Source organism: Chrysemys picta, chromosome 2 (genome assembly GCF_011386835.1).
Source record: "Chrysemys picta bellii isolate R12L10 chromosome 2, ASM1138683v2, whole genome shotgun sequence".
Lineage (NCBI taxonomy): Eukaryota > Metazoa > Chordata > Testudines > Emydidae > Chrysemys > Chrysemys picta.
The window spans coordinates 30829909-30844882 of record NC_088792.1 but is presented as its reverse complement, the minus strand read 5'-3'; the positions used below and the strand labels follow the sequence as shown (position 1 = coordinate 30844882).

The 14974-nt window shown below is 39.9% G+C and overlaps 1 protein-coding gene across 1 annotated transcript in view; it reads right to left on the bottom strand.

Annotated features, from left to right (window-relative positions):
• Nucleotides 1-14974, bottom strand: part of NRP1 (neuropilin 1) — a 136893-nt gene that overhangs the window by 43446 nt on the left and 78473 nt on the right. Inside the window, 1 exon segment of the mRNA XM_008162919.4 lies at nucleotides 160-315. Within this exon segment, the coding sequence (XP_008161141.2) occupies nucleotides 160-315 (156 nt within the window).

Genomic DNA, 14974 nt, shown 5'->3' with positions numbered 1-14974 from the left:
GCTTTACCCAGGGTCACACAAGAAGTCTGTTGTGGTGCAGGGAATTGCATTTTGGTTTCTCACATCCCAGGCTCGGGCCCTAACCCCTTGATCTCATTATTGTAGCTACTATGATGGTTTACTACTTGACAAGAGTGAGGTGAAATGGAAAAGACTTACCAAAGCTTTATTGCCCTCCTTAAGCGTAATCCAGTCTTCTCCATTGGAGCTGACATCTACTCGATATGATTTCACATAATATTTTTTCTTAGTTTCCTTTGAGATGGCTCCCTGGGTCCCGATGCCAGATACAAACCGGAGAAGGCCTAGGTCTATCTGTGATAACAAATATGGAGATGTGGACAATCTGTTTATAGCATAATAATGTTATAATAGCAGAAAACAGCCTTGTTTTCAAAGGAGCATAAGGGGTTACTAAAAAAAGAAAAGTATCCTATTATTGATGGCAATGTGGCCTGTAGCTCCTTATCTGTGACTGTGCATCAATTTATTCCTAAACGATATTACAATAGTATGTGAAAACACCTGCCTTTTCAGTCAAGAGATATCTAGTAAAAGATTCTCTTTCATATATAGGAGAGGCACCACAGACTCCCATCAACTTTAATGGATCATGCTCCAGGAACTATTATTATTTATTATTGTAGTGACTAGGAGCCTCACTCATGGACCAGGACACCATTGTGCTAAGTGTTGTACACAGAACAAAAAGACAGTACCTGATAAACTTATTTGAAAAAATCCTCAATAAATACCTGTTCTGACAAACACAGTGCAGTTGAATCATTAGAATTCAGGGCTGGTCTATGCTAGAAAATTCGATTGATCCAGCTACATTGCTCAGTGGTGTGAAAAAAACACAATGTCGTTAACCCGACCTAAGTCCTCATGTAGACAGAGTTAGGTCAATGGAAGAATTCTTCCATCGACCTAGCTACTCCCTCTCGGGGAGGTGGTTTTACTACAGAGAGGGCAGAACCCCTCATATTGCTGTAATAAGTGCCTATACTGAAGCGCTACAGCTGTGCCATTAGCATTTTAAGTGTAGATATAACCCTACTGCTGGGGAAATGAATGCCACTCTATGTGCATTTCTATGCAGTATATATATACTGTACATATATATACATGTACAGTATGTTAGATGCATTCTCGCTCCCTCCCTCATCCAAACAGACAGGATCCAAAGGGTTGAGGGCAACCAAGATGGTTTCTAATAAGTAGATCGAGAATCATAGCTACATAACTTTTATTCCTTCCTTATTTTCTGTCTTTGTGCAAAACAGTAAGAAGTGCTAATTAAAATTGAGATCTTCCAAAAAGCTGGATGCTTGCTTTTGCCTCTTATAACAATTTATTTCATTTCAATATAAGAAATATAGTTATTCACAAAATATTAGCCCTACTAATTTACTCCCCTAAAAGGAACAAAAGACAGAGACTCCATGAAGTCCACTAGGAACTTCACTATTGCTACTGATTGTATGTGGAAAGTGCCCAGATACTACAGTGATGGGCAGCAATATAAAACCCTAAGGTAGACAGATTTACAACAGTCACATGAGTCTTTATAATTAATTCTGTAGGAGTGAGATTGATAAAATCATGTTCCTAGTCAACGTATGTCACTAAAACTTAAAAATGTCACTGTAAAAGAAAAAAAAAGTTGTCTTGTATATTGTGGCAATACAGCTATCATTAAGGAATAAATTGCTCGAATATTTGGTTCCTGCACAAATCTCTATTGAACCCCTCTCCCCAGCTACAGTATAATATCCTAGTGCCCAGCCATTAATAGATTGAATTAACTCCTCTTGTGCTAATGTCCCATGCATGTTTCAGGCTTTTTCATTATTTTCAAAGCATGCAGGATGCAGAATGTATGTCTCCAGTGTTCCACAAGCATCCTTTTTCCTGGATGTATGTCATACACCCAAAGGCACCGGAGTGGCTAAATCAATATGCTCTGCATTCTTTCTCAGATAGCTGTAGGAAGTGTTATTCAGGACAGGGTAGCTGCTATTTCAATTTCCATGTCATATATAAGTCGTTTTGAAGTCCTGCAACAAAAGAACAGTAGCCCTGTGTGGGAAGGATAGTGCTGGCTTTCAGTGCAAAACCCTTGTCTCTGCCATGGTTTTTAAGGCTGGCAATGCCAATACTTGCATTTTAGTTTGATGAATCAAAAAAAGTCCCTGCGTCTGAATTTTTAGGGATGAAATGCTGCAAAGATTTGTTTGTAATAGGAAAAAAAAATTCTCTCTCTCTCTCTTAAAAAAAAAATCCCAACACTGTCTTACAAAAACAATCAAGTGATTTAAAGTTACTGGAGAGCCTCAAATGTTAGATTGCTACAATCTGAAAGTTCATGGGGGAGTCTGGGTATCATTGCACAGAGCAATCTCAACTTAACTTGAAATGCTCTCAAAATTGTACTCTGCTGATTGTAAAGTGTGCTGCACAGAGTCATGTCCAATATCACATTCACTTCCAAGCTGAAGTGCACTTGAAAATCTGGAAGTCTGAGGGAGTGTAGTGCTGAGTTATTTAAATGAACTGCTTCTCTTAAAATTTCCAACAGCTCTTCAGGTTTGAAATGATTAGGGTCCTAAGCATGTACAGTTCCAGCTGATTTGAAATGACTCTAGTGGTTTTTTTTTTATTTTTTAACATACAGTCTGTAATTCATTTTGAATGAAGTCAAGCGACAGTCTGTTATGAGAGTTCTAGATATTTGAAGCCAAGCTAAAACTTAACATCAGAGGCTAAGGGAAACGTTTGACTCTGAAGCAAACAATTATTGTCCTCAAACCAGACCTTCAAAACCATGTTTATGAATCCTTCTTACTAACTGAGGTGATAGCAATAATATAAAAAAGGTGGAAACTACCCTGGAAACTGCATAAGATGTCCTCCCGTGCTTTTAAACTTCCCATCACCGAATTTTCATATTAATCACTTTGAGATATCCAAAACTGCGTTTTTCTTTCTAATGTTCATTAAGGATGACCATAAAGCTTTACAACCTGTTTAGAGAAGGGCTCTATTGGCGAAATTCACCTCTGTGCAAAGGGTTTAAGTGTTGCATAGGCCTCTGCACAGAGGTGAATTTCAACCTATATCCAAATTCCTACTACCCACTGGCAACTGAAGGTACCAAAAAAGATAACTCTGGTCAGACACAGATGCTCAGTGTTAGAATTTTCAGAAGAACCATCTTCAGAGGGCAATACTTTGAGGACAGCTGTGTCATCATTTCTTATGCTTTTGGGGTTGAGCTTATAAGAACAGCTGTACCTACACTTTCCAGTAGGGTCTGTGTATGACAGTATGCTCACTTTTCCACAAAGGGTTCCAAACATTAATGTACAAAGATTGCCCATTTTTCTAACTCAGTCGGCCCATCTCCATTTGTGATAGATTATTTGACAGCTGGCTTTTTGTTTTATACGAGCTGTATTTTGATATGTTGGTTTGAAGAACTTCTGTTTCGCGTTAATTTGAACTGTGGAGGGATGTGGTGATGAAAGACTGTACATCTGAAGCAGAACATCAAATGCATTCACTAAAATTATTTGACTTTTCACTCAGTGTGTGATAAACAAACATCTGGTATTTATTTTCTGGGATGCAAACTATTTTGTAGAAGTTTATTGCGCTTTGTGTGGCTGAGTGGCCGTTATCTGAGCTAGCCTACACAATCCACAATAGTGACATCATGACACGTCACTTCCAATACCAGGATTTTATTTTTGATTATAGTATCTCGATTGTTCTCTTCTTGAGTCTTTCCCTGCCTTCATTCAGATGAAAACTTATATCCCTTCTCAAAAATAATGCATTAGGGCCTGATCCCATGTATTCTGCTTAGGGTGTTACTTGTTACAATGAGATTACTTATGCTGGCAAGCATTACACTTGGTAGCAAATATATAAAGGATTGGGTCCTTAGCTTGCATGAAATGAGGAAAATCTCAAATATATCATTTTTCTGGGAGAGAAATGGTCCTATCAAGGGAAAATAGTTGTTCTTGCTTACTGCATAAGACTTCTTAAAGCAATTCCTGCCCTGTGAAAGCATATTGAAAGATGCTGACTGTTTCAGCATATGAACTATTGCCTCAGTATTTATTCTGCAATGCCTCTTAGCATCCAGTAAAAATACTTTTTATAGCTGCACTATTGTCTGAAACTATAGGAGTCACATTCCTGAGATATAGATATGCAAAATGCTGCACACATATTTTTTTCAAAACCACTTAAGGAGGAGGACAAAGAAGCATATGTAGCACTGTGCAGTAAATCATGTAGCAAATCTCTGCAAACTGCTGGTTAAAGAGCAGCATGTAGCTTGCAAGCCATGAAATGAATATTACTGCTTCCTATAATCATAGATAATCATGTCATAATGAGGAAGGCCTTATTTTCAAAATGAAAATCTGCTTTGCTCAATATAATACAGTCCACTGTGGCGGTCATGGCAAGGGAATTGTTACCAGCTTTTAACACCCTTACTGTAGGCCTGGGCAACAGCCTGAGAAAATAAAGGACAAAGGGCTAGAGTTTGATTAACAACAGGAAGCTATTTGTTGTGAGCATCTCTTGTGGCTTGAAAAGATGTATAATTCATCACTTAACATTGCATACCAAAGTAAATATTGTTAGAGAATTGTGTCATTTCCTTAGATAGCACAGATGAACTATGGTGGTACTTCACTGCCCTACTATCTACTACTCTAATTATGCAAGGGTTGATCAGCATTGTCTTTCATTAGCATACCTTTTTTTTTAGCTGCTGTTGATTTGATTGATCACTTTGGCCCATGCTGTGTGTAGAACTATTATTCAATTCCTTTATTTATCGATATGTAAGTCACATGGGTTACAGCCTTTAATTGAAACTCTAAAGGAACTTTTAATTTACTTGGCAAATCAAATTAATTACAATAGTCTTCATCCCTGAAATTTGTGGTGATTACAAAAGTACAACTCCTTGACTTCCACTTTGGCTTTAAGTGAGTAAAATTTATCCTTTCTCTTTGTGCAAAACTCCCATTAATATTAATGATAGCTCCATAAGGAGAATAAGAAGAGAGTATGGCCCTTAAAGAGGGATCTATCATGCACCAATGGACTGAATGGGAGCTTTCTCATTGACCTCAGCAGGAGCAGGGCCTAAGTACAGTAGTAGAAATGTATACTCAATGTAAGTATGAAACAGATGATGGGGCAAACATTTGTGTCAAAGGAAAAAATATCACAGCAGGAAAACAAGAGCTGCCCTTGCTTTAATAGTTGAAATATTCTTTAGTCTTAGCTTCGAGCCTAAATCCCCATTGCTGCTTTGTAACAGTAAAACTTAAATGTAAAGGAGGCTATTGCATTCAGGCACTGACATTGGTGTTGCAGTACTGAGTACAGAGAGATTTTTCTTAGAGGCAGATTAACCAGCTTCTATAGGAGAAAACTTTGGAAAAGGATGAAAAGGTTTGGCTGCAAGGTATAAAGGAGCTTCAGCAACTGTCAGCACAGTGCTTGCTGAAGAAAGAAAAATGCATAAAGTGTAAGAAAAATGAAGTCCAAAAAGAAAAAAGAAAAGACCTCTGTTTTTTGACTGAGAAAAGATAATGCTTGTGTGGGCTGTTGCATCTGGATTCATGGCACATTCTCCCACTCTTATGTTAATTTTTTTTTGCATAAATCAGAAGCAACTAATTAAAAAAGAAATATTTAATTCTGACATGTTCTTTGAACTGGTGTTCCATCTGGTTCTATTTGAATAGTAAAATCTGCTGTAGTTGTAAAAATTGGCAAGCAGCACTCTGGTAAAGAGAAACAAAAGAGACTCAGTACAGCAGGTTAATACACTAGCATTTCAACTTGAGACATTTCCAGAATTCAGCATACCACATCGCTCCAGTATGGAAAGTATAAAGATCAAATGTGAAAGAAAAATGCTGTTAGTGAGGTGGGAGAAGCACTGCCACTGGTCTACATTAACTCGGTGTGATATTTATAGTGTGAGTCTAGTTTGGATTCAAAGTACAGGGAATGCAATGTTATGATGAAATGGGCTAAATGTATTTGATGAAATGCATTCATTGCATACACAATGCTGAGAAACAAGTCTTCAAATACTCATTTCTATGTTCTACTAAAATATATATTTTAAAACATTTATGAAGTAACATAATTATATTCAGAAGAATCAGAAAAATACCTTCTTCCTAAGTTATCTCATACCTGATAACTCCTTAGAACCTGGACACTAAGATACAATAAACTCTGATAACAAAAAGAAGAAAATGTAATAGTATTTGGATTTCTATGGACTCCAGAATCTAAGTAATCAGCATCTTATGCAATTTGAAACCTCCCTGTAGCAATGAACAGAAAGCCTGATGTACTTCTAGTGCTTTAGAAAAAGATTGTTTACGTCTTCAAGAAGCATATCTAATTGTGAAATATTACTTCTTTTAAATGAAAACCTTTGCTTCAACTCTGCATTAACTTGCAGATGGATACCTAAGACATGTACAATGACTGGGTCAGAAAAAGAAAAAAAATGTGAATGGCTCTTTTCTCCAGCTAAGATACTTAGGAACCCTTGCTGAGCAATACATGATTCAAGAACTTAATACTTTTAATTAACGTTTTTGAAAGCTTATTTGTAATTTACATTTAATTTTAAACCTGAGTTTAATCCTGTGATCTGGAATGAAGACAAGTACTTAGTACAGTCTGAATGTAACCTTCCCAAGTTTGTGTTAGAGACTATAGAAATGGGAAACTCTATAGCAATACTTACAGAACCGGTTTCTTCTCATAGAAGAACATAATTATAGGGCATTTTTCTAAGTTAATGAGTAACTAACACTCACAAATGAAATGCAAGCACCCCAAAGTCTCCCAGTCAAACTGCTTCCCATGTGAGAAGCTGGGCTTTGTGTGGGAAGCAGTGAATTTCACCTATACAGCACTGTTGTGACATTCTTTTGCCAGTTACAGTAATCACAGGTAATCACGTCCCAGAGGTATCATAGGGCATAGGTACCAGGACCTTGTTGCCTAATACATTCTGGCATTCTGAATCCAAGTACATTACTGTACACATGTAAACACACACAAATAACCTTAGCTGCCCCCTATTTTCTGCTTTACCACCCACACTAATGCAGCAGGAGGACGTTGGTAAGCATGAGGAAGAGATATATTATAATGGATAAAACTTCTACTGACTTAGATTTTGATCTTCCAAATAGATCTGCCTGTGTAGCCACTGACATCCAGAAAAAGACCCAAAGATAGACCTGATATTCATGAGCATGGGAGTAGGTAAGTACTTTTGAGTTACATGGGCATATCCACAGTTTCTTGTTATCTGTGAGCAGCTCTCGCTTTCTCAACATTTGACACAATCTCTGCAAATCAGGCAATTGCTCACTTTTTTCTGCATTCATTTTTTCTCTTTTAAAGGGGGCTGTCAAGTTTGTCAGGCCAAAAAATTGACTCCCCATTTCTAGCACAGCACATGGTGCATGTTGTTTTTTGTTTACTGTTAGCCTAACAATAAGTCAAGTCTTTTAAAAATATATAGGCTTCATGCTTTCCCCCTGGGAGGAAAATCCAGTATCTATGGTGAGATGCTGTGGTCACTGGCATGCTATAAACAGAGAGAAAGAGAGAGAGGGATAAAGTACATACATAGAAGGGTCACCTTGCAGTGTCCTTAGTATGTTCCCTCTCAATTAATTTAGACTTTTTTAATATTCTCAATTTAATATTCCCACAGGGTATGAGATCTGGAAATGCAGCAGAATCCAAGCAACATTGGCATAGATCCTGTCATATAGGTAACCAACCCCTAAGTCGGTGGTTCTCAACCTATTTACCATTGTGGGTCACATCCAATACTACCTGTATGGCCCTGAGGATGTCACATAGGCTGCAGCTCTGTGCTGATTGGGCTGCAAGTGGCCCATGGGCCATAGGTTGAGAACCACTGCCCTAAGTGGTGATCTCTGAGTCCCCTCCTCCCTTCTGACAGCATTTCTGAAGAACCTGCCAAAGCTATTGGCTCTCTCCTGGTGCTAAAGGAGGGGAGTGTGGGCCTGGGGGAATTGCAGAAGGAAGGTAATGGTAATTCAAACTATATTAATTGCCATGAGGATTTCACTTGGAAATCTTTCAGTAGCTGAAGGGAACCTGATGTGTTGAGTGGCCATTCCCCAGCCCTGCTCTTCTCCCAGCACAACCTGCTCAAACCATGCAGATTTCATGTTGATGAGTTTCCAAGGGCAGGGGATGATGCTATGGAGCTGTTGCTCCACTTCTCTGTGCTCTCCACCCAGTTCCTGCAGAAGTAGCTCCCCTCAAGCAATGTGAAAGGGACATCTAACTATCTTTAGCATCTTGGTTTCTGAAAGCAAATACCAGAGTAGATTTCCTGAGGTAAGGATGTCATTACATAGAGGACCACTGACAAGGAACATCAATTCTTCTGGCCAAACAACATTGATAATACCACTTTAAAATTATGTCCATACTACAAGGGTCGTGTAAGTCCAGAGCAGAACCTGACCTTAATCGGAGTTGTATTGGTAAATCAAGGGAAATGCCTAATCTAAAGCGTGTTTTACTTTAGCCACTTCATTCAGTATTAAAATAATCTGCAGCCTTAATATAATTTGTTAAAATATGCAGCTGCCTCAATTCATACCATAATGGGACAAGCTCATCCCTGGAGTAGCTTCAGTTAAGCTACACCATGAATGAATTTGGACCAATGCATTCAACATAGGAGGCTGTAAAGGAGAGAAGGAACAGGTGACATAGGTACAGCTGGTTGTTAGAAGTTATGTGTAAACAGTCTCTGAAGAAAAGCCAGTTGTTCCTGAGAGCAGATGAGGTGAGTCTCAGTTTAATTATTTGGTTAGCTATGTGCTGGAAGCTTTGTTTATCAGAGAGCTACAAAGTTTGCACTGATGCCCCTTTGAAGATCATTTGAAAAAAAATTAAACTTTCATAGGTGAGCCAAAAATGGAACTTTCCCCCTGTAGAAATATACCGTTCTCCACTCCCTATCTTCTGGGGGCAGAGGAGTAACAAAACATTGGAGAGAAGCTGAATTGCCTTGTGAAGGGCAGGTATTTACTACATGGAGAGAATCTCCTTTGTCCTTCCACCTTACCTATTAGGTAAATAAAAGTGTAATCTAGTGGCAAAAACTAAGTCAAAAAGGCAGGGAAACACAGGGACATATGAGGCAAATAACACAGCAACAGAAACCCTGGAGCATGGTTGGGAGAATAGGGATGGACCCACAAGACCCATAAAATCCTCAGCTTCATACCATTGTACAAGTATGGAAAGAATAGGCAAAAAATGCTTGATAGTCTCAGTGAGATGCTCTGCAGTAAAATAAATATGTCCATCATCTTCAGAATGATGTACAGGCCCCACAGGCACAAAGCTCTCTGGCTCAGTAACAACTATCCTTATTATAACACACCTCAGCTCTGTGTTCTGACCCACAGCCCCATATTTCTGTTACCCTCCATCATTCTCTTCCCCCTTCTGCCACTGCTGCAGTCTGACACCTGCCCTGTCTTGCAGATTAATTTTATTTCTATTGCACTTAAAGTCAAATCCTGCTCCTTCCTTCATATCTACAGCCTTGGCTGCAGTGGAACTGGTGGGATTCCACTGCGTGACGGTGGGAGGCAGAACCAGAGGAGCCCACACAGGGACTCTGTTTGGCTCCAAAGGGGCTTTTTTCTTCCAGCTGTGGAGGAATGTGATGGGGTGTACTTCCCACACTGGTTCTGAGAGGAGACGTGGGCCCAATCAACCAATTAGGCTGCAAACTGGGAAAATTAAGGTTTGGAGGAAAGCCCTAATTAGAAGGAGGCTCACCTGAGCAGAGGTGGGCTGAGCTAGTAAAAACTCAGGAATCTGGCAGCAGTAAAGGCTGCTGGGAAAGTCTATAGTCACTCTCTGGCAGAAGGGAGGAGTGTTTGGAGTCTGGGAGGGTGGCAAACTCAGAGTGGGGGAGTGCCAGGTGATGGTAAGGAAAGGGCTCATGGAAAGGCGGCAAGGTTGAGAACGGAACAGACCTGGGCTGCTGATTAGAGGGTCTCTGAGCTAGAACCCGGAGTAGAGGGCAGCCTGGGTTCCCCCCACTAGCCATTGAGGTAGTGAGTGGGAAGATTGCCTAGGAGTGAGGAAGTGGCAATGAGGTGGTGAATGGGAAGACTGCCTAAGATTGTGGAAGAAAGACTTTGATAGCCCTGAAGGGGGAAAATGCATATAGTGACCTGGCTGGAGGGTCAAGCCACAAAGAGGCAGCAGCAGCTTGAGTGAGAGAAGCAGAGAGATGGTGTGCAACTATGTGAAGGCACATTGCCCTTGGGAAGTTAATGCCTTGAATGGCCAGGAGGAGGTGCCATTCTAGCAGTGAGAAGAACACCCTGGCACATGGAGATCTGGAGCTGGGCTGGGAAGCATGTGCATAGCTTGTAGGTCTTGATTATGTTGATCCACTGGCTCCTCCATAATGGGTGACATGACCAGAGTAGCCTATTGCAATAAGGCTACAAGTGCAGCCTTGGCATGCTCCCATATGCTGGAGATAGGCTTGCCCCCTAAGGCCCATAGGATCCCGCTATATCAAGGCTGTCTGTCAAGGTCAACAGAGGGGTAGGAAGGTTTTTCTGTCATACCGCAGACTGTACCTATCATGGCTTGTTACAGCAAAGAATCTTGTGCAGTACCGTGAGTGTCCCCTCGCCACTCTGACTTCCCAGGGACAACGGCAAGGCCTGGGGGTTCTCTTGGCTTGAACTGGCTAATTTAAATGCTTGAAACATTCCAAATGTCATACGTTCTGTGGCTCTTTTACTATCTGGTTTCAGTATGTGCCTTTGTCAAATTGCATCATTTATTCCCATGTCACAGCTTCCTCCTGGTCAATTAACCCAGCTCCTGGCCTGTGCCATCTATACTCGGTAATAATATCCAGAAAAGAAGATTCCTGTAGCATTCTTTACCTTCATTCAAACATATCTTCAGAGCATAAGACACCCATAATGATTTTCCTCACACAACTGAACAGCCAGCATTGCTTGTTATAATTTGCTGGAGTGGCATTATGAACTGTAAAATGACATGAAGTGAATATATAACTTGTATTCTTAGAAGGGGGAGGGGGAAGAATTGACAGTTACTGTGCTTTCATGTCAATGCACTCCCTAACGATGAGTGAAGCTCAGCACTACAGCCTGCGAAGTTCACCTCTCAGGCAGCCTTTCAAAGATTGGGAGGACTTGAAAGCTGAGTTTTTCCAGGTTTCATCTTATCACATGCAGTAGTATGATGCACTTCACTGCAATGCAAACTCCAAAAGAACCAAAAACAAAAAAACACAGGCACCAAGGTTTATACTTTCCCAAGCATTCATGTGAAACATTTAGATAAGCTTGCTCAGGAAAGCCAACCTAAACAACTGCCTGATGTAAGAATAACCCTGTTAAAGAAATTAATGTGCTGTGCACCAGCCTATATAAATACTGACTGTATTTTTAAGTGAATACCTGATAAGGAAATAGGCCAGTTACACGGCTGAATGCCTAAGGCACCAAATGATGAAATGCAATTATTTTCAAACTTTTGCAGGAATAAATCTGCTGTGCACCAATTTATATCAGTTCCGCATGCTTTTATGTCACACTTACAAAGGGATAAATATTATAGGAATATAGATAACTGCAAATTTAAAGAAATAAAGACAAATGTGGAATGAAAGCTCCATTTCAGAAGTCCCTATCATTCTGCTGAACTACTCTGTACACAAGAATGTTTAAAATCATTCTATATATTTTCTCTGCACAAGAAAATTAGCAGTAAATACACACCGGATACCTTAACCAAAGGAGGCTAGTGAGGGCTCAGTATTATTTAAGGGGCCTGTTCTTGCCCCCCTACTTCAGACGTAGGTTTACATGTCCACAAGAGGCATGTAAACCCCAGAAGCCTTGGGAAACTCACTTTGTATCATATCTTCTGATCCTCCTGAGGACAGTTGGGCCTATTGACTACCCTGAGTAGGTGCTCAGATGCCACAGAGATGGGTTTGGTATAAGAATCTAGACAGACAGACCAGAGAGTAAAAGGGGGATAATAGGGGACCTGCTCCATGGCAGAAGCCTGCTGCTCAGTCTAAGTACTTGTATAGTTAATAGACATGCTGTACCCTTTTCTGCAAGCAACCTGTATGTAGAGGGCTTGCTAAATGTTACAGGAGAGAAGAATTGCACCGCTAAGTAGCTACTGTCCAGGTAGGTGGAGGGAAGAAGAAATTGCACCGATACTCCTGCCCAGCTGGGTGGATGGAATAAGAAACGCACTCACAGATGTCTTTGCCTGACCAGGCAGAAAGAAGGAAAAATGCACACCTCAGACATTCATTGCTGAGCTGTATGGAAGGAATAATAGTTCCACAGAGACTGGAAGGAATATTTTGATAGTAACTTCCATATTCTGCAGTAAATATATACAAAAAATGTCCACAGAGGGCTTGAAAAGCTATATTGGCATGAGAATTATTGATAGTGTAGGTCACCAATGAGACTAGTAATGGGCAACAAATCTCAAAATCACACACACACATTGGTCTCCAGTGACTTCTGTTTAACATACCCTCTCTGGTATTGTGCTCTTTTTGTAGCACTGCAGTCTTTTACGTTCCCCCTTGAAGGGAAGTGGCTAAGATCTATTACAGAGGCTCAGAGATGTAAAGGCCTGTCATGTTTAGGAGTGCCTGGTTTTTGCTCAAGGGCTTCAAAAACAAGATAGGGACGTCATTTAAATATAAGAATTTCATGTGTTACATTACACACAGTGTAACTGTAGGTCCTAAATGTGAACATTAAATGTACTCTGTAAAAATCCAATTACTGATGCTAGGGCAGAAATCAGCCATCCCTTTTAAAGGAAAGTTTTGAAAGTGCAGTCATAAAATCCTTGCATGTTATGGATTTCATTAACATTGTACTCCCCTAGGATTCCCAATTGTACAATAACAGGAGTTCTTTAAATTTTAAATACCACAGACAGGAACAGATTTCACTAAAGCCAGATGTGGAACCCTCACCCTGGCCTTCTTACTGGTTCTAAGAACTGGAACTGTTTGGTAATTGATACCTATTAACGTGTTTGTTGTTTAGATTACAGAAATGGAAACACTATACTATTTTTCCCCTGAAAAGATATGTTAATAAGGGACACTGGCGTACATTTCAACAGCAGTATCTTGCTCTTGATTAAATTAAAGGGTTGTTTTTATTTATTTTTAAAAAAACCTTCTATTTAATCACAAAATGGAAACCTACTGTGTGAAACATAAGTGAAATAAACAAGTAGGTTTAGCTTAAGGTCAGGAGATAGTAACATTCCATTGAACAATTAACTAATTTAAGGCTTATTTTTGGTAACCATTGTCACATGCGTTCCTTTCATGTCTTAATTCTATTCTTATTTGTATATTAATAGAAAATATTTATGTGATCATTTAAAATGCACTGGAAGAAACTCAGCCCAGGCTGACTCCACTGGAGACAATATGGTCACCCCTAGGTTCAAGTTATTTCAGCAAATTTTAAACATTTGCAAAAGAGTAACAAGAAGTGGAGAAAAAGCTATGTGAGATGTAGTTTTGCTGTTGATCTTTTGTCTGAGCTTTTGACATATATTTCAAAATGAAAAATAAAAGAAAGCATACATTTAGCACAGGAGGGTGTGCAACTGATGTTCAGCTGGGCTTAAGAGTTAGTGAGAAATATTTTATGGGCACAAAGGGAGAATCTAGTTTTCCTACTGAAGAATAGATCATATGTCCACAGCTGGAATTCATGCAGATCTTTGTTCAATGAAATATTACAAGCAGCCACCATTTTGCTAATTTTCTTCAGTGAAATGGTCCCAGAGACATCAACACCTCAAGGAAAACAATCATATCATATGCCCTCTAGATGTCCCGCTCCAGATATGGAACTGGATTTAGCAAAAATATTAACCTTGAAGGGAGGGGAAAAGAAGGGAAAGGAGATTAGTGGTATTTGCCACATACAAAGAATGGCAAAGCAAGGAAATAAATAATTAGAGCTACATTTTCAAACACCTTTGCATATGTACAGCTGCACACATCTCATTTATACACTTGATTTGCATATATGTATCAGGAATTTAGAATGATGTTGTAGCTATGTCAGACCCAGGATATTAGAGAGACTAGGTGGGTGAGGCGATATCTTTTATTGGACCAACTTCTGTTGGTGAGAGAGAGAAATTTTTGAGCTCAAAAGCTTGTCTCTCTCATCAACAGAAATTGGTCCAATAAAAAATACTGCCCCCCACACACACCTTCAAAGGCAGATATGACCACTTAGCCACCTAACTGTTCATGCATAAATTGGGGTCTTACAAGTGTGAATGGATCAATAAATACACACATTTTTGACAATCTTAAAGCAGTGGATCTTTATCCAGCTAGTATTATAAGAGAAGTGGTTTCAACTTAGGGTATGTCTACACTACCCGCCAGATCAGCAGGCAGCGATTGATGCAGCGGGGGTTGATTTATTGCATCTAGTCTAGACATGATCAATCAACCCCCGAGCGCTCTCCCGTCAACTCCTGTACTCCACCTCCGTGAGAGGCGCAGGCAGAGTCAATGGGGGAGCGGCAGCAGTCGACTCACCGCAGTGAAGACACCACGGTAAGTAGGTCTAAGTACGTCGACTCTTCAGCTACATTATTCACATAGCTGAAGTCGCATAACTTAAATCGATCCCCCCCACACACACCCCCCTCAGTGTAGACCAGGGCTTAGTTTCAGGTTCAACACTGATATATCATTCAGCCTGTTTTTCTGGTTCTCTGAATCCCAGAGTTCCTACTGTGTGTAGTCAGTATAAGA